At 39.9% G+C, this 25,923-nt stretch overlaps 1 protein-coding gene across 1 annotated transcript in view; it reads left to right on the forward strand.

Annotated features, from left to right (window-relative positions):
* The window catches only part of OXCT1 (3-oxoacid CoA-transferase 1), an 88,405-nt gene that overhangs the window by 24,333 nt on the left and 38,149 nt on the right, over positions 1-25,923 (forward strand). Inside the window, exon 8 of the mRNA XM_061469484.1 lies at positions 24,484-24,591. Coding sequence (XP_061325468.1) covers positions 24,484-24,591 — 108 coding nt within the window. The remainder of the gene's footprint in view (positions 1-24,483; positions 24,592-25,923) is intronic.

Here is a 25,923-nt window from a genome sequence, read left to right on the forward strand (position 1 = left end):
GATCAAGAAAAACTCTTCAGGACTATTTGTAGAAAATTCTAAATGCAATAGGCTTTTATTTCTTCAGGAGTTCTGTTTTGGTTTTGTTTGGGTGTTGGGTTTTGCTCTGTTTTGTTTTTTTTTTTTTTTAAAAAACTCAACATGGAAAACATTTGCTATATAAACATCTCTGGATAATACATTTGGGAACTTGAGTTATTTCATTGTGTTTAAAAGAACTATGGCAAAAAGTACTATAGAATTTTTCGCATGATTTACAGTGACAATTGAGCAGCAGTACATGAATTTTCACAGCTGGTTTTCAAGAGAGGTTTAAAATATTTTTCCATTTAAAAATGAAATAATTTTCCATCATTCCCTTTCCTTCTAGACAGTTGCCCTTCAATACTTTTTTCAGTCTGGCATTTAGAGAATTTAAGTAGATCAAAGCCTTCCACCTACATTCATTTCATTCTCTCTGTCTGCTCTTTTATCCACATGTGATAGGGTAGAATTTTCTTGTCAGTGAGCAACAATTATGAGACACCCTTCTTGCTATAATTCCACTTAGCAATCTTAAACAGATCTGCTGTGAACTGTGTCCACCTTGAATCTTGTTGCACTTTCAGTAACACTTAGAAACTGACAGGTGTCTTGCAAGGTGGTACATTAATGTTTCTTCACAATTCTATCTTTTATGGACAAATTAATGGATGAAGAGGCATAATCAGAGATTTAGGACAAATATATATTTTGAACCAAATGCAGTGCCTTATTTGCTTAACTTTTAAGTGTCTTTCTTCCAAAGTGGAATTCAGAATGTCGTGTCCGGATTTAAGAGTTCAAACCCAGGGAGTCAGGAGAGATCTCGTTAAGGCACTTTCTCAGTACAGCACATTGTCAGCTTGCAGCTGCTTAGAGCTAATCACTAGGGAACCCAAGTGACTGAAAAGAGTTTTGCCTAACTCCTTAGTTAACATTGTTCAAGGCTGAAGTATGAAATATTCAATAACAGAGGGAGAAGAAAAAGGTTTCTGTAGGGTAGTGATGCAGATACCCTCTTGGTAGAGGGATTTCTGAATTCTAGCTCCTGTTCCCAGCTCTGTTTCCCTTTATCACCCGCTGACCATTTAGCTTAATTCAAGAAGAGAGTCCTATAAGTAGAGATTTGAAGTCATCCGTGCTACTTTCCATCAAACTAGCTACAGGTCAGGGCTGTCTTCAGAGTCATGCATTGATTAATTGGAAATTGCAGGATTGTAGTTGCTCTGTCTGGCAGTCCCATCCTGATTTTGATGGTGGAGCTTTCCACCTGTTATGCAACCAGACTTATGCTGTCAACATTTGCTTGTCTAGCATGAAGAACAAAGCTGAGATAGGTGGCTAGGAAAAATTAGAAGCATATCCGTCTAATATTTGATTCTGATTTTTGAGTTGCTGAAATTTTTCCTTTAAAATGAATGCTATAAATACTTAGAAAAGGGGAACTGTTTTGGTTTGGGTTTTTTGGTGTATTTTTGTTGTTGTTGTTTTCTCTCATAGCTACTCTGGTAATTTATTTATTTCTCTTTTGTTCCTTATTTGTATACATCAAGTTTTATCTAGTCCTTTAGAAAGAGTACCTTTTTCAGAAACAGAACTTAATTTGTTAAACTCTAAGTTAGGAGAATGCATGCTAGGCTGTTCATTTATGTCACTATTAAGCCAGTAAGTATATTCAATCGGAGTATAATTTGAATTTTGGATGATAGGTTTAATCAGAAATTTATCCTACCTTGATGCAAATAAAACAAGAGGTGGAAAAAATCATCCTTCTGTTTGTGCTTATTCCAGTGGTTAATCACTCTCACTGGTATAAATATGTCTTCTTACTGTAATTAGTTTGGTTTTACGTTCCACCTCTTCTGCTAGATTAGAAAACTTTCTGAAGTTGTCATTTCCTTCCCACTGGATGAATTCTCAGTGCTGTTAATATGATGAAAAGATTGAGGTCATATGGATTCTAACTAAAAACATTTTTTTCAGCTCTCCTATCCTTTTTACGTCCATCTCCTTCTTGCTCTGTTTTTTTTTCTGAAACGTTACTAATGTGAGTAATTGGAGTGTCTTCAGCATTGTAACACTGCTGCCACTAATGTCACCTGAAAAGTAAAGTTACTCTTTGGTCCTGCTGCTTCCTTGTTTGCATACCTACAGTCTTTGCTGATCATTATACAGGGGCTCCTGTAGCGTTGCTTACATCTTGTTGATCCGTTTCCAGCATTCTTCAGGAAGTGTAATCAGTGTTTTCCAAAATACATTCTGTAAATGTGGCAGATATTTCTTCATCACAGATGTCTAACTTTGTGTTTTGTTATAAAACATGTTATAGTTGAATAGACCAAGTTTACCTGTGTGTCTGGTTATTGATACTTCCTTCTTAGGGTTTATTATCTCACCAATCTTTCTCTCAATTTATTTTAGTTTCTGATAATTGATAAAAATATAGAATGGTACTTGGCATAGTGCATTCCATGCCAAGGGAAGAATAAACTACTGTAAATCCAATCTCAAGGTATCTGTGAAATTGGTGGAAGTGGGAAGTGCCCTAGGAATCAATTTCATTTGTTAACTTGTCCTTTTAAGTTAACCTGAGGACCTGTGAAATCTCCTGATACGCTTAAATACGAAAAGACACTTTTTTTCTTTAATGTGTTAAAGCTTCTGGTCTCTTAATCTAAAGTCAGTGTGGCATTCTGCACTCTCTTAGGTGAAGTATGTAAAGACAATTTTTACGACAATTCAGAGGTGGGAGAACTCACCATTTCCTGTAGGTGTGGAGGATAAAAGCAGAGACAAAAAAAACTCCACCTCACAAACCCACAGACTGATAGCTATTTCTTGCTTAGAAACTATCCTGTGCTGTGAGGAGCAGGGCTTCTCACCCTTCTGAAGGAGAACGAGTCAGGCTGTACCATCACCACCTACGTCTGTGCAAACACTGGAGAATTATTGATTATGAAATTTCCCCAGAATTAATTTGTAATTAAAGTGTCTGACCCTCAGCCTTGTTTATTTTGACTAAGCAAATGGTCCAGTACCCTTTTTAGGATCAGAGTGAAATACAAGAGCTGTTTGCTGACCTGAACTAATATTTTGAAATGCTACATGCATTGCTTTTGTTTAAGCAATAGGAAATAGAACCTGCTAACATTCAAGATAATAAGGTTATATGCTGGGGCACAGAAGATCCAGCTGTGGCTGAGGCCATTTAAATTTCTACTTTAATTTAAAGATGACTAGTATTAAAGGTCAAAAAGTTTTCAACTGAACTTCATGATTCCTGTTATTTGGAAGGTAACCTTTGCAGAGAAAAAGGTTAAATAAACCAGCATTGGCAGCATTAGTTAGTTTGGTTTTAGCTATGTGGAGGCAAAATTACGAAGGGGTTTATTTGGTTTCATAGTTACACAGTGTTGCACTTAAAAAGTTCTCTGTGCACCTGCTTCTCACTTTGTCTTGCAGAACTTGAGCTAGGTATGCAGAGCTGTAGCTTTGTCTGGCCCTCACACATTCAGCTTGAGGCTTTCAGTTGATTTTCCAATCTATAAATGCTTTCCTGCTCCTATTGCAGAAAGAGGAAAGTTGGGAAATCAGTGGTGACAAGTCATATATGAGCCACCAGCCCCTGAAAAGGTGCAGAGGAAGGGCCCAGCATGTGAAGAAACTTGAGGGCTTGTGTGGTCTTATGTATGTGATACCATTTCCAGCACTCTGCTGAACGAGGGAGGTATCTGCTGAATACAGCAGCCAGCACTGTTGTCAGGCCCCTCAGCAGACCTGTTGAATGGTGTGATGGGAAATGAAATGTGTAGCCCCTCAGAGTTATAGGGATTATGTGTGCCTAGACTGCTAGAGGCAATGGCTGTGATATTAGAATGCTCTCTAGTATGTGCCTCTTCCTATAGAGGCACCTGTGAGCACAGCCTCACCAGGAGTGTCAGCTTTTGATGATAATGCCTCCTTTATGGAAAAAATAGGGGCAACCCAAAGCCACAGGATGAAACATGGTGTCACCTTGCCCTGTGTAGACCTCATCTCAGCATGGGAGAGGTGAAGGGTGATAGAGACTTGAGCTTGATCTCTGCCATGAAGGAGTACATAAACATTCATAACAGCCCCAAACACCCCTCAGCTCGTCTGTTTTCTTGCCTTGCTCTTCTTTTTGGTGAGACCTACTGAATACTTGTTGATGGTGAAGTGGGTTGAGATCTCAGCCACAACCATGATGTAAGTGTTTGATAGTGGTAATAGTCAGTATGTTTAGAAATATTTATTGACTGACTGTTTGAATATCCAGTTTGAATAGTTTTCTTGTTCAGATTGCAGAGGATGGCTAAATATATCTCCTTGTGTAAACAGCATTTCCACCTCAAATAATATTAGGGGAGGTATAAAGAGAGTGTACTTTCTCATAAAAATGCATTAAATAAAAATCATTAAACCCAGCATTTTATCTCTGGTTGCCTAGTGACAACACAGCCACGTCAGTGAATGCCATTATCTCAGGTACAATGAACTGCACCACACTAAGGGACAGAAGTAGACTAGAATAAGCTATTTGTATCCTCTTATCTGTGCTAAATCATGGCATTGTGTTTTATTGAGGAAACTAGAAAATGAATGCCCTTTTTTGGTGTCTGTTCTATTAAGTGCTCTAACAAAGGCAAAACTTTCCTCAGATGCATAGCTGTATACTGAGAAATTCTTCAAGGTTTTTACACGGAGACAGTATACTGTAAAAAACCTGCAAGTACTATTTTAAAGTGGAAGACAGAGTCTAAAAGAATCTTTTTCCTTACTTGGATGACTCATCCAAGGAACTTGAAATTGAACCCTAGTGCAGGAAGTGGATTTGGGATGGGCACAGACTTTGCATTGGGATGTATTTCTGGGAAACCATAGAGCAAGGTTTGAGGCCAAGAATGATACAGAATTGAAGTTCTTCCGTGCAAATGCTGTAACCATTGCGTTGCTATGGCCTTTTCTGATATTATTTAATTGCTCAGTGATGACTCTGTGTGTGCTGAGGCAGTGGTTGCTGAGGGGGTGTCCCACAAATCCTCAGTGGGGGAATGTTTTGTTTGAGAATCCTGTTTGGCACAGGATGGATGCTGAGCTGTTTAATCCTGCCACCTTACTAGAAGCATTTGGTACAAGTGGCAGTAAAATTATAGTTACCATAATACATTAGTATAATATATGCAAAAGTTATGTTATATATAAAAATACATATTATTAATATAAGTACGGAAGTCTTTGCATCTTAAAACACCTAGGTGGTTAGTCAGGTCTTTTGACTATATGATTGAATTTACATGCCTAGGTTTTGGCTAAATCCTGAATATGAAATGCTTGTGGATCTGAATTTAGATAACCCGTATAGAGTATAGACATTACAACATCCTTTCCTAAAGGAACCTTAGATAAAAGATTTGAGTGAAGGCTTGTTGAGAGTGACTATGAACTGCAAGCTTCTTATCCTTAGCAAACATAGAAGGGAAAATGGCAAAATATCTCTTAGGAAGAATGATTTTGTCAGCTCAAAGACTTAGTAGATAAAGGCTTCTGGGGGATATAGCTAAGTAGAAATGAAATTTGAGGAAGACAGTGTTTAGAGCTTGAGAATAAACTTTTCCATCATGGAGAAAGCATTGGAAGAGCAGTGGGAGTTCGACCTTGATCACAATCATTGTATTCTCAAACACAGAAAAGAAAAATGACAGAAAATGAGACCAAGATCAGATGTCTGAGGCTAAGCATTACAAAACCCAGACAAACAAAAAAATTTAGGCACAAAGGAGCAAACTCGGAAATCTCCAGCAAACTAAGTAGACTTGAAAGCAGCAAGAAATGTTTCTAAGACTACATACGTAGTGGGCTGAGAGACCCCAGATGTTGATATATCACTGCTCCATAAGGAGAGTAAGATTTTACCAATACAGAGTACAAAAAAAGCTGAAGTGTTTAATACCTTTTCTGCTTCAGTCTTCAACAACATTAAGAAGCAGTTTGGTGGCTATTGTGGCTCCAATCATAGAAGGTTGCAGAATGGGTCAACAGAAGGGTTGGAATTTAAACCCAGGGACTGCTCGTACTGATTTGGAAAAGCAGCTCCTAGAAGCAGTTGCATACCATTGCCACAGTAATTTCAGTTTTCCAAAAAGAATCCCACCCCCAGACTTGAATGCTCTTTTGGTGTTTTTATTTCACTTCATTGCTTTTGATTCCTTGCTTCTATCTGTGCATGTGTTTATTAAAAGATGGAACAGAAAAGCAAAATAGTTTTACAGCTATTGCGCAGTCCATCTTAGAATGATTTGAGATGCACTCTACTAGGCTGAGCTAGAAGGGAGTGATTTTTACATTTAGTTAACATGCTTCTGACCTTCTTTAATAGTTAATTTAGGTATGTGGTTTTGTTTTGTGGTTTATTTTTTATTATTTTTTGTTTGTTTGTTTTATTTCTTTTTTTTTTCCCTACAGTTGCTTTTCTTTTATGTATAACCTCTACTTATGTGGGTACAGATTTGGCACTTCATTGCTGGAGTAGCGAATGTTAAGTGGTTAAAATTTGTAGCAGATCAAATTGTTGCTGACTGCTGTTCAGATAGTTTTACTTTCACACAACATTATGCTGAAAGATTTGATTTTTTTTTTTAATCTGTCTCTCATATTTTATTCCTTTCTAAATCAATACCTTTTTGACTGAGTTTCATGAGCGCTCTCAGCCTTCAGCTTCAGAAGCTCATTGCAGATATGAATATAATTGTCAGTGAAAAAAAATCCTTTTCACCTTGTCACATGTGTTAAGAACAAAAATGATATTCAAAAAGCACAAGCTAAGGCAAGTCCAGGGTTGATCAGTAGATAACTGCAGATTGTGAGAAAGTCCATGTGCTGGGGAAACTGTTAGAAAGCCTTTGTTTCTATAGCTAAATTTAGTCGGGGATATTTTTTATAAAAATTTGTAGAAAGCCTGATATGCTGTGCCTTTGAAGTATATTTCATTAAGAGTATCCATGTCCTGCATCATGGGAATTTGAAAATTAATAGAATTAAAAATACTCTAGATTTAACTTTTCATTGAGTATATTAATGTGTACAATAAATTAATGATAATTCTTATCCCCTGCTTTGTGTGCAAGATGTGTTAGTCAATGATTTATCAGTCTCTGCATTTTAAATCATGTATGCATATATCACTGAAAATATGGCACAAAGAGTTTTAGGCATGACTGAAGGATTTTATATGCATCTGTATTTTTATTTATGTTGTTAAGCAATAATTTATTTTCTGTGCTATTAATAGTCCTGATGGAGATTTCTAGTACAAAATGAGAAAGATTTGACATTCAAGCTGAAAATAATACAAGTTCACAATATAAGTGCTGACTGACCTGAAGCAAATGCATTTTTTCAGGTGGACAAATGCAGAGAAAAGAAAAGCTACAGCTTTGTAACTATTGCTGCAGTGAGAATTTTAGAGTAAGTGTTTGAATCAGTAGCTCAGATTTTAGTATTCTTTTGCAGCATCCTTCCCTGCAAATGCCATAGAATTATCCAGTGAAGAAAGTGATTATTTAAAGAGAAGTAAAAGGATTGAGATACAAAGACTATCTTGACTTCAAATCATGTTTATTTTTCAGGCTGCAGAAGATGGTGAAAGAATGAATAAAGACCACAGAGCAGTTTTCTATTTCGGTCTCCCAAACACTTTCCTGGTGTTTATTAGAAAGTCACCTAGTCTTCCATTTCTTTCCAAAACTGCATTAAATTGCTTTGTACCTTACATTTGTACTCCCACAGTCATGAAGTCCACTGTGTGGAAGTGCACTCCCATTGATATTCCTACAAATTAGATAATAAATTCCTTAGTTTGCCACATGTTTATACTGATGTTTGATTGTTTGCTTTTGTTTGTTTGTTTATTATTATAGAAAACCAAGAACATTTCTCTTTTTTGTTAACTTTTGGACTAAGTCAAATGTGTTATACCAGTTTTTTTTTTTTCTTGTTGAAAGAAGAAAGGGAAAGCAGAGAGGAGAGCTAGAATATGTTCTGGTTGAAAATAGGGCAACTATGTAGCCAATTGGCTGTATAAGCAGCATGCTAAGGAGCACCTGTGCCTTCTGGATTTTCAAAGTGCTTAATTTTTCAAGGAGCATAAAGAACTGCAAACAAACACTACTGGCAATTAGTTGTTTAACTGATCTTATTGAGAAATCTAGTAAACTGGATTTCTTAATAAAAATAGTTTGCATTACTTATTTTTCCCACAGTACCTTCATAATAGAAACTTGATTTTTTTATACCAAAATCTTTACCTATTTGAATTCCAGGCTGGTGGAAGTTGTACTCATGTCTCATGGCTCTCCATTGCTATTTTAAGTGAGTTAGGGAAGTTCTTATGTGCCCTTGTTTCTGTTGCTTTTACACTGCTGTTTTATTTTTTATTTCTATTGTGTATTTTGAAAATTCTTGTAGCTTTTGTAACATTTATGACGAGGCCAGCTGAGATATCGGCTTCCTCGCCTGGACAGCAGCACATTCTTGATGCTGTGGCATTTGGTTACCTCTTGTAAGGCATTTAGGAGGGGTTGTGCTTTGTGTTTGCCTTTGCTACCGGCAATTAAAAAGGACTACTGTCCCCCCCATTGAAGTGGACTACCCCTTGATTTTCCTCAGCTATGTGGTATCTCCTGGTATACGTGCATTGAGAAAAGCTATCTTCACATGGTTTTGATCTTAATTTTTACAGAAATGTGATAGTAGATGTGCTTCATTCATTCACTATTAGAACTAATTTGGGGTTTTAAGAAAAAACATATTTAAGGCACTAAATTGAGTGATTGTAAAAGTAGACATGAATTGCTGTTTGTTATGGATTCTATCAGATTCCATCAGGGTTGAACGTATGCCAAACTAATGTATCCTACTTAGCTGTCTGCCAGGAGGCTTTTGAGAAAGGGGAAAACCATGTGGGTTATATAAAGTTGGCCGCTTAAGTTTGAATCATAACCTAACAATAATGTATTTCTATTTTGAGGGGCTGGGGAGGGAAGGCTTACAAACCTAAATAAACAGTTTATATAAAAATCAGTTTAACTAAGTTGCATAAGAGCTCTGTTGGGAATTTTAAACCAATTAGTATTGACTTGATGTTCTTCAAGGTTATTCCAACTGATTTATAAACACAGAGACAGAATAGAAAACTTGATATAATCAGGAGATTAGAGATCATACCTGTTATGTCTTTGAATATCAGGTGTGCTGAAGACAATTTTTCACCATTTCTAAAGGAAAAGAAATAAAAGCTTTCTCATTAGTGTGATAAGCACAAAAACTTTTTATTTTTATGGTGCGAAGAGCTGATTTATGTTTCCATCAGCTTCATCATCAAATAACAGTTTTGGTCTGTGAAGCACTTTATTCTTGTTTTTTATTTCCATGCATGTCTACTGCTTTGCTTTCCAGGAAGATTTCAGAAAGGATAATGATTAAGTATATTTAAGTTTTTTTTTTCTTAAAATTTGTTACTTGCAATCTCTTGATACCCACATTCCTGTGGTTTCAGATTAATCTGTTGGAAGCGTAGAAGCCACATGACATACTACCATGAGTTGTTTTCTTTCTTCTGAGCTTTTCCTTGGAAAATACTCTACCTTCTTCCTTAACACTGGAGAAGAGTTACATCATGGATATTTTGGGTTTGGGGGTATCTGCTGTGGTTTTGAAGATGAAATTGACCACAGGGATCTCTTGTTCAGAAAGAAAGTGGTAGCATGTAGTTTTCAAAAGTCCTTGTAACTACCACTGTCTATAATGAGCATCTGAAATAAAGATAACTAATACATGTGTGCATGTAAAATGCCGTTTAGAAATGATGAGTCTCTTTGTTGCCTTTATTGAAGTACAAGCAGAGTTTCTTTTAGTTACCAGAGAGACCCTGCAACATAGTTGTTACAAAATAATTGCTAATATATTGATTTGCCCTCATTACCTTCCTGTATGTCTCGTGCTTAAGGTGCTCTGGTTTGGTTCTGAAATGTATTCCTTGAATTTGAGGGTGGTATAGTTGGACTTGCATAGCCTGGAAAATGCAAAGAACTGTATTTGAATTGTATTTGAGTCTTGGTGTTTTTTTTTTTGTTGTTGTTGTTTGGGTTTTTTTTTTTTGTTTGTGGTTTTTTTTGTGCTATTTTGTTGTGGTTTTTTTTTTTTTTTTTTTACTTTGTTACCTTCAGTACTTAAATTCCTCTTAGTTTATTTTTGAAAGTAAAACTTAAGTTTATCTCCTGACCTTTAACTTATATTTCTTTGAATGCATAGGAGATGGGATTTCTTTCAGTCTTGTCATTTGTCAGTTATTTATTTTTACCTTCTAATAGTTCAAAGGCTTTCAGTCTTCATGTATTTTAAAAATAAGTAGAGGAATAATGTATTTAAAGCAATGCACTTTTTTTTTCTTCTTTTTTTTTAATGTTGAATTGTATCATTCTAGTAGAGTTAATTCTATTAGCAGCCCTTCTGAAGTGGAAGAATTAGAGATGTGGTCAGTTACTGTATTCAGCAAGGGTACCTAGTACAGGTTAAGCAGGTCCTTTCACCATTAGCCAGCCCTTAACAGATGAAGCTTATGTTCCACTGACTGTGGGGGTTTTTGTTTGTTTTCTTCTGGCTCTTCTCCCATTAATTTAGTTACCTGATTGAAAAATAATTGCATAATATAATCTAAAAAAAAAAATTTTCCAAAATTGCCTTCTCCAGATCTGAGAAGGCAATTTTATATGTATTCCATATATATATTCCTAGGCTGAATAGAAATTTGGCAGTTTGTAATTAAGATGTAAGAACATAGTCATGTTCCTGGTCTTGTCAGTACTATCATTCACTTGAGTACAGTAAAAATAAGTACTGAGTACTCTGAAATCACCTAATTTCATCAAGAAAGCACAAGTCACAAAATGTGATCACAACCAGCATGAGTTCATTGATGGTTTATATAAAACCAACCAGATTTTAAGAAGGGATTAGGAAGGAATCACTTCTTAGGTGTGCCTGCTGCAGGAGGCTGGGTTGGTTGGTAATACTGGGACTGAGAGGACACTGGATTATAAAGTAATTAGGTAATTTTACATTAGAAAAATAGTGTAAAATCCAAATGAATGAATTTAAGGAAGCAAGAAGATAGCTATCATTTATCACTAGCTTTTTGATGTATACAGATTTATATAGACCTACTTGTGCAATTGTCAAACAAGCAATTCCATCAATTTCATGGAGAACTTCAGTGACCAATAACAGCAGACTTTACTTTTTTCTTCATTATCATGCATCAAGATGCAAACATCTTGAGGAAAGCCCTGCAAGTTTCATTTTATACTTACGAAATACATTTTTACAGTATATCTTCATTGGCATGGTTGATAGCTACTCTTTTATATGATCACTTCTATTGTTATTTAAGTGAATCTGCCCATGTGAGTTTTTATTTTGGGTAAAACTTCCCAGTTAAAAAGAAAAGAAAGGTGAAAATACATTGTTTTGAGAATGTCATCTTCTTAGGATTATTCCTTTGAGAAATCTCAGTGTCTTCTCACTTTGATCATGTTCTTGAAACTTAAGAATATTGTCTATTCTGGCTGTGCTAAAATGTGACTAGCTAAAAAAGCTCTGAAGTAATGTAGTTTTATGCTTATGGTAGAACTTTTTCAGAGGCTGGTGTGTAAATTTTTCATATTCTTTCATGCATGCACACAGCTTTACATATACTTTTTGCAGTTAATAAGCATGTTTTCTCTTTCCTTTGCAATTGTTATTCCAGAATTTCTGTGTGTGAATGCCTAAAGCAGGTATTTTTAGTTGTTTTCTTCTGTCAGCAATACAGCATGTAGGAAGATGCAAAATGCATGGAAGGAAAGGGGGCAGTTAGAGGAAACAAGCAGCAGGTGCAGAGAAGTGTGAGAGAAGAGATTAAGCCTGAGGCAACAAGAAGTGGAGGTAATTGCAGAGATTTAAAATGGAAAACAAAGGTGAAATGAGTATAATCTAGCAAGGGCTCCTAATTTATGACGATCTATAGCAATATGATAAAAAACCTGGAGACAAACCTAGAAGACTTATGTCAGCTTTGCTTCCCTGATGATCAGAAATGACATACTGGCAGCACAACCTCACTGTTTTTCTCTATGGTGTTCACAGAGGATAACAGTCTACTAGAAAAACGGGAAAAAGTGTAAAAGTACCTAGGATCTTTATTGGTGTAGAACAGTCAAAGAAGGAACAATGCTATTCTTGTCTTGCAAAGAGAAGGAAGCATACAGTGAAATTACAAGAGCTAATGAGAAATGTTTTTCATACTATTTAAACTGTAGGAATGTCATGATAAGAGTCTCTTAGGTTCCAGGAAAACTATTGGACAAGTTTATGGTCCGTTAGAAGCTATGAAGCAAGGTGGTCTATGTCCAGCCTCTGACTGAGGATGTCCTTAAACTGCACATTGCTAGAAGTGGAAGAATATAATCAGAAGTACTACACTTCTAAGCTCCCTTTCTTTGCCAAAAAAAGAAGGTCTACTAGACTAAATGGACCTTGAGTGTGATCCAGGTCAGTCTCGTTAGGTTATTCTCTAATAAACCTGAACTTTAGGTTTGTTTTTTTTAACTGATTTTTACAGTTCCCTTGCCTCTCACTATGCTTATGAAGGCATTTATTCCAAGTCTGATGTGAGTATAATGTGGTGATTATTGACCAAGATGTGCTTTTACCAAGACTACTTGGTGGTTGCTTGGTTTTTAAAGTTGTTGGAAAAGTCTCTTTTTCAGGATGGCTTCTGATTGACTGTCATTTCATTACCATAGCAGTTTGGCACGAGTAGAAACTTCATAGTCTGGCTGATATTAGTCAGAAAAGGACAGAAAGGAACTCAGAAGATCCCGTTTTTACCTTGCTGCATGCAGGCAGAACTGAGTAAATATTAACCTGCTTTGCTCTTTCCTGTAGCTCAATAAGTATATATGTATAGTGTGTTTTTGATTTCCAGTGACCTGTTTTCAGAGTGTATTCCACTATTTTGCAATATCAAAGTTTCTTGTAAAATTCAGTCTAAAAAATTGACCTTGTACCATTTTTTTTCTTTTTTTTTTTTTTAAATCTTGTTTGTCTTTAGCCGCAGGAACGATTGAGCATTCTGGGATCTTGAGTATAGCAGACTGTCCTGGGTTCAGCAGTAGCAGTCATGTTTTCACACAACTTTTCCTCATAGCCCCTATTTTGCTTTTGATTTTTCTTTTAAATACTCATGATTTTATAAATGTTATGCTGAATTTTGCAGTGACGTGCTGACTCTTCCAGTAGTGAAATTGATAACCGCTCTAATGAGTTTGTCTTGAGCATCTAATGGGCTGAATTTGATTTCATTCTTGTTTTGAACATTTGAACAGGTGTAATGTTTTATTCTATTTATGTTCTGCTGGGTAGTTTTATTATTTCATTTTGAAGATCTGAAGTGTACTAGGATACTGATAGTGATAGATAGTGATAGAGAGATTTAATATTTAAAAATGCGCAGGTTTTGCTAAGCTCTTTCTCTCTCTCTCCCAGTCTCTTTCTGTCTGTCACTCACCCACACATGCACATTTTTGAATTTTTTTTTTTTCTCATAATAAGGAATTACATTCCCATTTCTGGTTATGGTTTAGTTTTATGAAAACTGAGATTTAAAACCTAAAGAGCTGAAAACATTTCATGCATCATAGAGGACCTAATTAGGCTGCAGAAATAGGTTGAAAGGTACATACTCAAAGGAAAGGCCTTTTTGTTTTCATGTGTTTTGGCATGAGTATTTGTGTCCTTGTAATTTCCTTGCCAATATTTGGCCAAGAACCAAAGTTCTTTATCTTTCTAATGGAAGTCCATAACCTTTGAGGTTCCTTTTCTCTCTCTGGAAGCTGTCAGAAATTCTGAGATAAAGCTGTAGAAGAGTAGCTAAATTTCAGTGAACAAAAATAAATCAAGCTACTTGAAATAGGGAAAAGTAGATGTAAATTACAGAAGGAAATGATATTGCGAAACAAATGACCACTGATTCTATGAGTGCTGATACCGAAAGGAATGGCAGAAGGCTCTTGTGAATCATAGCGGAGAACAGCTTTTATGTTTTGGGTGTATTTGAAGATAAACCAGTACTCAAGAATGATTGAATTTATTCATTCTGGTCTCTGTCAGCAATCAGACAAGATTTGCAAGAACATTTATGCCCAGGAAGAAAACCAATACTGGGAAACTCTTGAAACAATGAAAGGACTTTTGAATCATGCACACATCAGAGTCTTCCTAGAAGAGGGAACTCAGCCTGTATGGTCTCTTGATATTACTCTTAATCCTCACCTGTGTAGCAAAGATGTAAACATTTTCTGTCTTCTTCTTTATTGATGAACTTAAGATTTAGAATTTACAAATATGATCAAAGCAGTCTTGAGTATTTTGATTTGCTAATTTAAAAAAGTGCAGGAGGTGGTCTGCCCTAATTATGCGTTTGCCAGACTTTGTGTCTCTTGGGTGGGATGCCATAGAATGAATTTTTATGCTTACAGGGATTCTTCTGTACATGACAATATAAAGCCTGAGGCAAGGTGAGTAGAGGGAAGAAAGAACTAAAGGTTAGATAAGAAGAGCAGGCCAGGAAGAAAACTCCCCCCCCCCCCCCCCCCCTTTAACTATTAATATGAATGCTCACCTGCATGTCTCATTGAGGTTTAGGAGCTTTATGTTACAGAAAACTCAATAAAAGAATATGAAACCTGAAAGGGTAATGAATATACTCAGATACGAAACTATTTATTTTTGCATTATCATCCTTATCTAGAAGGGTGATTGGGTTACGTCTTGCAGTGGTCACAGAAAGTTAAGTTGCTGATTCCCATTGCTATCAGATTTCCTGGTTTCACTTTTGTTGGCACAGCTTCATTTGTGGTAACACGGCTGGCAATACTGATGGAGTAGCTGGCAGCCCGCCCACCTGCAGTGTCTCAGCTGGAGTATGTTCTAGTTCCCTGTGAGCAGAGTTGGGAGAGAGGGTTGGAGCAATCAGGTGACATTTGTGCTTCCACTGTGTGAATTCTTTTTGTTTCATATAACATGCTGATTAATTTCACTTGCAGAGCGGGGTGATATGTATTGCAGAAATTACATGCAAATTTTTAATCCCTTTTCAAAATTCCTTTTTATTGCTAGATGGATATTTGAATATGCTTCATTTTAATTACATTTGATGCTTATTTCACGTAATAGAAGATGGAAATTGCAAAGCACCAGTAAGAATAGTGGGGGGACTGCCTGTGATCACAAAGATGGTCCAGTCTGTAGGGATCCTTAAGCTCATTTGAAATCCCTGGTACAAAATACGATTTGTCTCCGTTATGTTCATTTAGGAAAACATACAGAAATAATAAATAATTATGTTGATGGATCTTGAGGGGAAAAGCTATCACACTGACTGCTGTTTCCAAAGAGACAAAATACTAACCAATTAAAGAGATAGGGTGACTAACAACAAAATCCAATTTATTGTTGGATAAATAATTTATCCTGTGTATTCTATGGGAGAAAAGATACAGTGTGTCAAGTTTTCTGATGGTATAATTCTGTTAAAGTTGGTTGAATTGTGCCAGCAGAGATTCTGGTTTTATAATCTCAGGTACTGCAGCAAATAAATGCAAGTCTTTCAGTGAGCGTCCTGGGTTCAGCAGTAGCAGTCATGTTTTTTTTTCCTTTGTGTTAGCTGGTGCAGTGCTGTGTTTTGACTTCCAGCCTGAGAATAGTGTTGGTGAAGTCGATGTTTTCAGTTGTTGCTAAGTGATGTTTACCCTGACCAAGGACTTTGTGAGGCTTATGCTCTGCCAGGGAGGAGGGGAAGCCGGGAGGAAGCAGAGATGGGGCGCCTGACCTGGGCTAGCCAGGGAGGTATTCCATACCACAGCACGTCATGGCCGGGGTGGGGGGTGACTGGGAGTTACCCGGAAGGACACGGGCTTCCGGGTGGAACTCGTTTTCTTGGCCGGTGGTATCGTATTCTCTTCCCTTGTTATTTTCCCTTATCATTGTTGTAGTTGATAGTAGCGGTGGTGATTTGTGTACATTGGTTGCTGGACTGTTCTTGTCTCAACCCGTAGGAGTTGCACTCTTCCGATCCTCCTCCCCGTTCCTCCGGGAGTGGGGAAGGGGAGAACCCCGGTGGGGGGGGGGGGGACACGGACCTCGATTGTTGTCAGCTCGGCACCACTCACTGGGAGTGAATGAACAAGTTACCTGACTGGGTTTAAACCACAACAGTTCTTTTGGCACCCAATGTGGGGCACGAGGGGTTGAGATAAGAACAGATCTGACTGGATTGATAGTCACTCGTCACAATGCTGATTTATTGGCTCTCAAGGTTGTTCCTCTTGATCTCACAGTTTCAGTATACCGTATCTTAGGTCCATCCGGTATTTGCTGTATTAGTGTTTTTCAAGTGTGGGGCTTGGGCTAAGGTTTTTGTCCCATTATACTTTCTGGTAATGACTTGTAATACAATAGAATCATTGGTCATGAAACTGATCTGGCTTATGTTTCCAGTGTGGTCACCACCTTGATACTTTGGGAGGTATATGATGGAGGTGCTTAGCAATTACACATCTTTTTTCTCCTTCTCAGGTGCTCAACCTGTGAAGGAGACATCCTTTTACCCTCCCAGTCGTCCCCCCAGACCATTTACATTTGAGAGTTTTGAATTTTTTGAATGGCATTTTAATGCTGTTGAGACTTGTTTGCTGATGGTGATGGGAATCACCATGCTAACACGCATACAGAGTGTGTTTTGCCCACTACTGATTTCAAGAGTTAAGCAGAGTCAGGTTTGGGTCTTGTCTGGGGTCAAACGACGATGTAGGAGGACCGAGAGATTTTCCCTGAGGCTGGACAGCCATGAGTGGCAGGGTGTGTGGGATAGTATGGGCAAGTATCTAGGTCAGTGGGCCCCTCCAGTACTTTGGAATTTCACTACCGAACAACTGCAAAATCCAGAAGAATTAGTAAAACACTTAAATGAGGTGTGTGGTCATTCTGGCCATACCAGAGATGGACAAATCACGGCAACGTGCTGGGGCTTGGCCTATGCTTACAGGGCCTTGTTCAACACTATCCAGCACCTTCAAAAGGAAAAGAATGTCGGCGGATCTGAGGGCAAAGCAACAGTCGCTACTCAAACTTTGGCTGCAATGAACAGCACAGGTACCCCAGCAGCAAGTACAGCAGCTGCTCAAACTTCAACTGCAACAGACAGCGCGGTTACCCCAGCTCCAAGCACAGCAGCTGCACCACCCCCAGCAACAAGTACAGTCGCTACTCAAACTTTGGCCTCAATGAACAGAGCAGCTACCCCAGTGGCAAGTACAGCAGCTGCTCAAACTTCAACTGCAACAGACAGCGCGGTTACCCCAGCTCCAAGTACAGCAGCTACACCACCCCCAGCAACAAGTACAGTTGCTACTCAAACCACAGTGATAATCACTGCAGCCAAACCAGAGGACCACTTCGTACCAATATTGGTTGCCCCTGTACGCAAGAGAACAAGCAAAAAGGAGGCAAAAAGGGTGAAGCGAGATGAAGAACCAATGAATTCACCACCCGGTCCAGAATCTGATCAGGAGTCATCATCACATGACGAAGAAGAAGAAGAAGAGGTAACTTCTCGACCTCGGACCTCAACCGAGCTGCGGAATATGCGAAAAGATTTTACCCGTCAACCAGGGGAGCACATCATCACCGGGTTACTCCGATGCTGGGACAATGGGGCCGATGGTCACGAACTAGAAGGTACAGAAGCCAAGCAGCTGGGATCACTTGCTAGAGAAGGGGGAATTGACAAAGCAATCGCAAGAGAGAAAAAGTCCCTCAGCCTTTGGAGGCGGCTCTTGGCAGCTGTGAAAGAAAGGTTTCCGTACAAGGACGATGTTATGAGTCGTTCGGCCAAGTGGACTACTATAGACAAAGGCATCCAGTCTCTGAGGGAATCGGCCATCGTAGAGATGCTCTATCACATCAAGCCGAATAATGGGGATACACCTATAGATCCAGATGAAGTTGAATGTACACGACCCATGTGGCGAAAATTTACACGAAATGCACCGTCATCATATGCCCATTCATTGGCAACAGTAACCTGGAATGACATAGCACCACTAACAGTGGATGAAATGGTTCATAAACTCCGAGAGTTCGAAGACAACCTCACCCCTTCCATCATCTCAGCTGTGAAAAAACTGTCCCAGGACCTCGAACAATTGAGGGACGATCTATCTGATTTATCCAGCTCCTCACCTGTACCAACACACGTCTCAGCTATTAACAAAAGGCGTCCTATTGTTCAAGAGAGGAGATACAGGAGGTATACGCCACGGGGTACCCTATGGTTTTACCTGCTGGATCGTGGAGAAGACATGACAAAGTGGGATGGAAAACCTACTTCAGCTTTGGAGGAACGGGTGAGTGAACTGAAGAGGGGAGCAAGGGCCAAGACTGATCGTCCCATGAGAGCTACGGCTTCAGTCTCTGGTGAGCAGTTTCCCAGATGGAATGGAAGAGCTGATTTTACTCCAGCTCCTGTGATAACGAAGAATAATCCCTTTCACCACGACTTAAGTGTCCAACGCTGTGACGACCATTAGAGGGGCCCTGCCTCCAGCCAGGTGGAGGTAGGGGACAATCGGATTTACTGGACTGTGTGGATCAGATGGCCTGGCACATCAGTCCCACAGAAGTATAAGGCTCTAGTAGATACTGGTGCACAGTGTACCCTGATGCCATCAAGCTGTCAAGGGGTGGAATCCATCTATATTTCTGGAGTAACAGGAGGATCCCAAGAGTTGACTGTGCTGGAGGCTGAAATCAGCCTGACTGGGAGGGAGTGGCAAAAGCACCCTATTGTGACTGGTCCAGAGGCTCCATGCATCCTCGGCATAGACTACCTCAAGAGAGGGTACTTCAAAGACCCAAAAGGGTACCGGTGGGCTTTTGGTATTGCTGCTTTGGAGACTGAGGAAATTGAGCAGCTGTCCACCTTGCCTGGTCTCTCAGAAGATCCCTCTGCTGTGGGGTTGCTGAAAGTTGAAGAGCAACAAGTGCCAATTGCGACCACAACAGTGCACCGGCGGCAATATCGCACCAACCGAGACTCCCTGATTCCCATCCATCAGCTGATCCGTAGACTGGAGAGTCAGGGGGTGATCAGCAGGACCCGCTCACCCTTCAATAGCCCCATATGGCCAGTGCGAAAGTCTAATGGAGAATGGAGACTAACAGTAGACTATCGTGGCCTGAATGAAGTCACACCACCATTGAGTGCTGCCGTACCGGACATGCTAGAACTTCAGTATGAACTAGAGTCAAAGGCAGCCAAGCGGTATGCCACGATTGATATTGCCAATGCATTTTTCTCAATTCCTTTGGCAGCAGAGTGCAGGCCACAGTTTGCTTTTACTTGGAGAGGTGTCCAGTTCACTTGGAACCGACTGCCCCAGGGGTGGAAACACAGCCCTACCATTTGCCATGGACTGATCCAGACTGCACTGGAACAGGGGCAAGCTCCAGAACACCTGCAATACATTGATGACATTATTGTGTGGGGCGATACAGCGGAAGAAGTCTTTGAGAAAGGGAGGAAAATAATCCAAATTCTGCTGAAAGCCGGTTTTGCCATAAAACGGAGTAAGGTCAAGGGACCTGCACAGGAGATTCAATTTTTGGGAATAAAATGGCAAGATGGACGTAGACAGATCCCCACAGATGTGATCAACAAGATAACAGCAATGTCTCCACCAACTAATAAGAAAGAAACGCAAGCTTTCTTGGGTGCAGTGGGGTTCTGGAGAATGCACATCCCAAATTACAGTTTGATTGTAAGCCCTCTCTATCATGTGACCCGGAAGAAGAATGATTTTAAATGGGGCCCTGAGCAGCAACAAGCCTTTGAGCAAATTAAATGCGAGATAGTTCATGCAGTAGCCCTTGGACCAGTTCGGACCAGTCCAGATGTAAAAAATGTACTGTACACTGCAGCTGGGGAGAACGGTCCTACCTGAAGCCTCTGGCAGAAAGCTCCAGGGGAGACTCGAGGTCGACCCCTCGGCTTTTGGAGTCGGGGATATAAAGGATCTGAGGCCAGCTATACCCCAATTGAGAAAGAGATACTGGCAGCCTATGAAGGGGTTCAAGCTGCTTCGGAAGTGATTGGCACTGAAGCACAGCTCCTCCTGGCACCCCGGTTGCCCGTGCTGGGCTGGATGTTCAAAGGCAGGGTCTCCTCTACACATCATGCAACTGATGCTACATGGAGTAAATGGGCTGCACTAATTACACAACGAACTCGAATAGGAAATCTCAGTCGTCCAGGCATTCTAGAAGTCATCATGGACTGGCCAGAGGGCAAAGATTTTGGAATGTCACCAGAGGAGGAGGTGGTGCGTGCTGAAGAGGCCCCACCATATAATAAACTGTCAGAAAGTGAAAAGCAGTATGTCTTGTTTACTGATGGCTCTTGCCGTATTGTGGGAAAGCATCGGAGATGGAGGGCAGCTGTATGGAGTCCTGGACGACAAGTTGCAGAAACTGCTGAAGGAGAGGGTGAATCGAGTCAGTTTGCCGAGGTGAAAGCCACCCAGCTGGCCCTGGACATTGCTGAATGAGAAAAGTGGCCAGTACTTTATCTCTATACTGACTCATGGATGGTGGCAAATGCCCTGTGGGGGTGGTTGAAGCAATGGAAGCAGAGCAACTGGCAATGCAGAGGTAAACCCATCTGGGCTGCTGCACTGTGGAAAGATATTGCTGCCAGGGTGCAGAACCTGGTGGTGAAGGTACGTCATGTAGATGCCCATGTACCCAAGAGTCGGGCCACTGAGGAACACCAGAACAACCAACAAGTGGATAAAGCGGCTAAGATTGAAGTGGCTCAGATGGACTTAGATTGGCAACATAAAGGTGAATTATTTTTGGCCCGGTGGGCCCATGACACTTCAGGCCATCAGGGCAGAGATGCAACATATAGATGGGCCCGTGATCGAGGGGTGGACTTAACAATGGACACTATTGCCCAGGTTATTCATGAGTGTGAAACATGTGCTGCAATTAAACAAGCCAAGCGGTTAAAGCCTCTTTGGTATGGAGGACGATGGTTGAAGTATAAATATGGGGAGGCCTGGCAGATTGACTATATCACACTGCCACCAACCCGCCAAGGCAAGCGCCATGTGCTTACCATGGTGGAAGCAACCACCGGGTGGCTGGAAACACATGCTGTGCCCCATGCCACTGCCCGGAACACTATCCTGGGCCTTGAGAAACAGATTTTGTGGCGACACGGCACCCCAGAGAGAAATGAGTCAGACAATGGGACTCATTTCTGGAATAACCTTATAGACACTTGGGCCAAAGAGCATGGCATTGAGTGGATATATCACATCCCCTACCATGCACTAGCCTCTGGGAAAATCGAATGGTACAATGGGCTGTTAAAAACTACACTGAGAGCAATGGGTGGGGGCACTTTCAAGCATTGGGATACACACTTACCAAAGGCCACCTGGTTGGTCAACACCAGAGGATCTGCCAACAGGGCTGGCCCAGCCCAGTCAGAACTTTTACATATTGTAGAGGGGGACAAAGTTCCCATGGTGCATATGAAGAATTTGCTGGGGAAGACAGTCTGGGTAATTCCTGCTTCAGGTAAAGGCAAACCCACTCGTGGGATTGCTTTTGCTCAGGGGCCTGGATATACTTGGTGGGTAATGCGGGAAGATGGGGAAGTCTGATGTATACCTCAAGGGGATTTGATTTTAGGGGAAAACAGCCAGTGAACTCAATTGTATGCTGTTGCCTGCTGTGTAATGCTTTTATAGCCCATCAACTAGATGTCTCCAGGTCACCAGCGACTGGCCCTGACTTCCCTCCAGCCATCATCCCAACAGAGAATGAACTTTGAACATCATGGACCAAATGGACTCGGCAGCATTATAGGGATTGGTCCATGCACTAAGAAAATGATCTTTTCCTCTTGGTCTGTATGTATATGGATGTATGTATATGGGAGAGCAATGGTGTATTGAAAATGTGGGATCTGAGCACGACGTGAATGGTATGGAATAAGGGGTGGATAATGTCCTGGGTTCAGCAGTAGCAGTCATGTTTTTTTTTCCCTTTGTGTTAGCTGGTGCAGTGCTGTGTTTTGACTTCCAGCCTGAGAACAGTGTTGGTGAAGTCGATGTTTTCGGTTGTTGCTAAGTGATGTTTACCCTGACCAAGGACTTTGCAAGGCTCATGCTCTGCCAGGGAGGAGGGGAAGCCGGGAGGAAGCAGAGATGGGGCGCCTGACCCGGGCTAGCCAGGGAGGTATTCCATACCACAGCACGTCATGGCCGGGGTGGGGGGTGACTGGGAGTTACCCGGAAGGACACGGGCTTCCGAGTGGAACTTGTTTTCTTGGCCGGTGGTATCGTATTCTCTTCCCTTGTTATTTTCCCTTATCATTGTTGTAGTTGATAGTAGCGGTGGTGATTTGTGTACATTGGTTGTTGGACTGTTCTTGTCTCAACCCATAGGAGTTGCACTCTTCCGATCCTCCTCCCCGTTCCCCCGGGAGTGAGGAAGGGGAGAACCCCAGTGGGGGGGGGACACGGACCTCGATTGTTGTCAGCTCGGCACCACTCACTGGGAGTGAGTGAACAAGTTACCTGACTGGGTTTAAACCACAACAGTGAGAAAGTTCAAATCAGTAGCAATCAGTATTCTTCAGGCCTAATTTTCCACCTGATAAATGAGGACAAATTTAATTAAGAAAGGTGAATTTGGGAATTCTAATAGCAGACCATCTCTGCTTGTGCATGGCTTCCTCAAAAAGTCTTTTCTCTGAGCATGTTCTGATAGTAGTCACTGCACCAAGAGTGCAGTGTCTTTCAGCTGTGTGCTTCAGGATTTTTTCATTTTACCCTGTGTTTGACTTGGTCTCCATCTTAATTTTAAGTTTCATGTATAAAATAGCAAATCTTAAGCGAGACGGGATGGATGCAATTGCATCATTTTTCATGAAAACAATAGTCTGACTTCTTAAAATACTCGTTCTGATTGTCCCTCTTTATCTTGTGGATAAGGACTTTTTGGAAGTGTCTGCTCTCCATGGACAGATTTTGGTGTTACTGTTATTGCATCTTCCTTACAGCCTTTGCGTTGCAAATTTCACAACTTGCCTCATCCCATCTGTTTACCCCAGGGCTTCTTTTAAGTATCATCTGAACCTGATCCTCCTCATCTTTAGTTTATTTTTTTCTCTCCCTCTGCCTTTTTAGCGTGGATTTGTTTGTTTACTGTCACACTGCAAGGGACGGTGGGAAGGTAATTGCTTATGAGATATAGTATAGATTTTATTATTGATCACATTGTGCAGTAACAGTAGGATGTCAAACTGAATTTTAAGCTCTTTAATGTTGCTTCATTGGTGATGGCTGCTAAATGATGTACCCTTACAGATATGTCATGAGTCTTGTTTTTTGGATTAGACTTCAGACATTCCTGAAAGCTTAACTAGTTCTTTGTGATAAAGCAGTTTAGAAACTTAATTTATTTGTTATTAGATTGTTTCAGACATTATCTTTGACCTGTAGCTTTAATGTTATACAGATGCAGGTGCAGCCCTAACACAGTGTCTGTTTTGTGTCAGAGAGTTGTGAGCTCTCTGCACATAAGGCTTGTAGAGAAAGCACCAGACACAGCTGAGGGTCTCTGCTGCAGGCGTCTGACCAGAGCAGGGTCTCCGCATAGACCACCCTGAATTCAGGTATAGAAGGAAGGAAAATCCTGTTGTCTGTGGTGCTCCAAATAGGTGAAATTTCAAATATACTCTGTGTGGAATGGTGACATTTTGTGCTGAATCTCTGTTTCACTAAAGGTAGAGACTTCTAGATTTTTGCATCTCTCTTACAGTCAATTATTACAGTTCAAATATTTTCAATTTTATTTTCAAGTACACCATGGAGAAATTCCAAGCCAGCTTCTCTGTTTGTATCCTTAATATTCCCAGTTCTGTTTTATACTCTGACGTTTTGTTACCAGTGTATTGCTTCTCTCTATTTAGACGGAAATTATTTGTCGGTAAAACCAATTCTGATGTAACTGTATATTGTATGTTTTTTCAAGGTGGTCATACAAATTGTGCTGTTAAAATGTAAACCTTCAATTTGTGTGTAGAAATGTCCTTTGAAAGAAGAGGAAATCTAAACATCCAAGCCAGCCTATTTTAAATGGTGTATCTATTTTGTCCTATTCCTTAGTTTTCTTTATTTGATCCACTGTATATTTAATATTTGAAACCGCATGGCTAATGTCTTGTTGAATAAGCTTTTCTAAATGTTTTCACTTTTCCATTTCTCTCTACAGGTAGAAGAAATTGTTGATATAGGAGCATTTGCCCCAGAAGACATTCATGTTCCCAAAATCTATGTTGATCGTCTGATACAAGGAGAGAAGTTTGAGAAGAGAATTGAAGTAAGTAGCTGAGTGTTTGGTCACAATATATTTCAGCTTGGTGGGTATTTTAGAATATATAGGGTTTTACTCTAGACACCAAGTCTTAGCACTGAGAACACAGTGTTAGAAACGCTTGTTGAGTTTTGCTAGAAGCTTGGGTAGGTACTTACGTAGTTAGTAGTTAGGTGTGGGCCTGAGAATCAAGCATTGTTTCCTATACCTCAGCCTCTCTGGTTCATTCCCTGAATAATTTAAGAGCAACAGCCTGTAGTCCTGGGGGCTCTAACGCAGCGGCAGTTTTGATGGAAAATGCTACCTCTTTCTCCTTCCTTCTCTCACTTCACCTACTGCAGACACAACAAGGGGAGCACATAGACTTATGAGCTGTCTTTGATCAGATGTTTTCTGCTGTAGAGCTTTTGATATGAACATGTAGGGCCAGCATCAGCCCCTTTTTTTTTGCTGTGTATTGAATTATATTACATTGCAAAGGCCCCTTTCTTTTTCATTAATCAGTGGCATTTCTGGTCTGCATAAGATGTCAATAGCAACATCACAGCAATAATATTCTGTCACTGAAAAATGAGGATTACATAATTGTTCTTTGTTTCTGTGGCTTTGCCCACTCAGGCTATGTCCCTATATTATTAATTTTGGTGATTTGACAGTGCTTTTAAAGTGTAATTGAAAATTCTTATTTCTCCTATGTCTCCATACTCTGGAGGTGGGAATTATTCAAAATGTCATAAGAAGAGCTGGTGGAGGGGGAGATATATGACGTAAGGAAAAAGAAGCATCTCAAAAAACAGTGCAGAAAAGAATAGTAATAATTAAACTTTTAATATTAAAATCAAGTCATAAAGTCCTAGCAAGTCATATAAGGCCTTTTCTCTGATTAAACTCTTTCATGAATGTTAGGTTAAAAAGCATTTTTTTTCTTCGTTCCATCTGTTCATTCTGCAAAAACATATTGCATGTTGTTGAGTATTTAACTGGAAACAAATGTGTCAAATATATTTTCTTCCTTTCTCTTTTTTTTTCTTTGTGCATGTTTTGTTGTACTTACGTTAATGGCCTGTATTATTGAGGATGCAATATCTCACATAAAAGCTTTCGCCTTTTACAAGCAAAATCCATTCTGCATTAATTATATTGCTGTTTTCACTGCAGTTTGGCAGTGGATGAAAAGGTGACTCTCTGTCCAGAGAAGACCTTTGTACAAACACCTGATTTTCTTTGGGTTGCCTATATAAGTAAATACACCTACATAGTCAACTGCCTTGTTTCCTATATACTTCAGGAAAAAATGAAGGGGTGTGGGAGGAGAACTACTATAAATGGCTCAGCAAA

This window comes from Pezoporus flaviventris, unplaced genomic scaffold (assembly GCF_033815535.1).
Source record: "Pezoporus flaviventris isolate CSIRO_AGI_PZ_B2104156 unplaced genomic scaffold, CSIRO_AGI_Pfla_v1 ptg000057l, whole genome shotgun sequence".
Classification (NCBI taxonomy): Eukaryota; Metazoa; Chordata; class Aves; order Psittaciformes; family Psittacidae; genus Pezoporus; species Pezoporus flaviventris.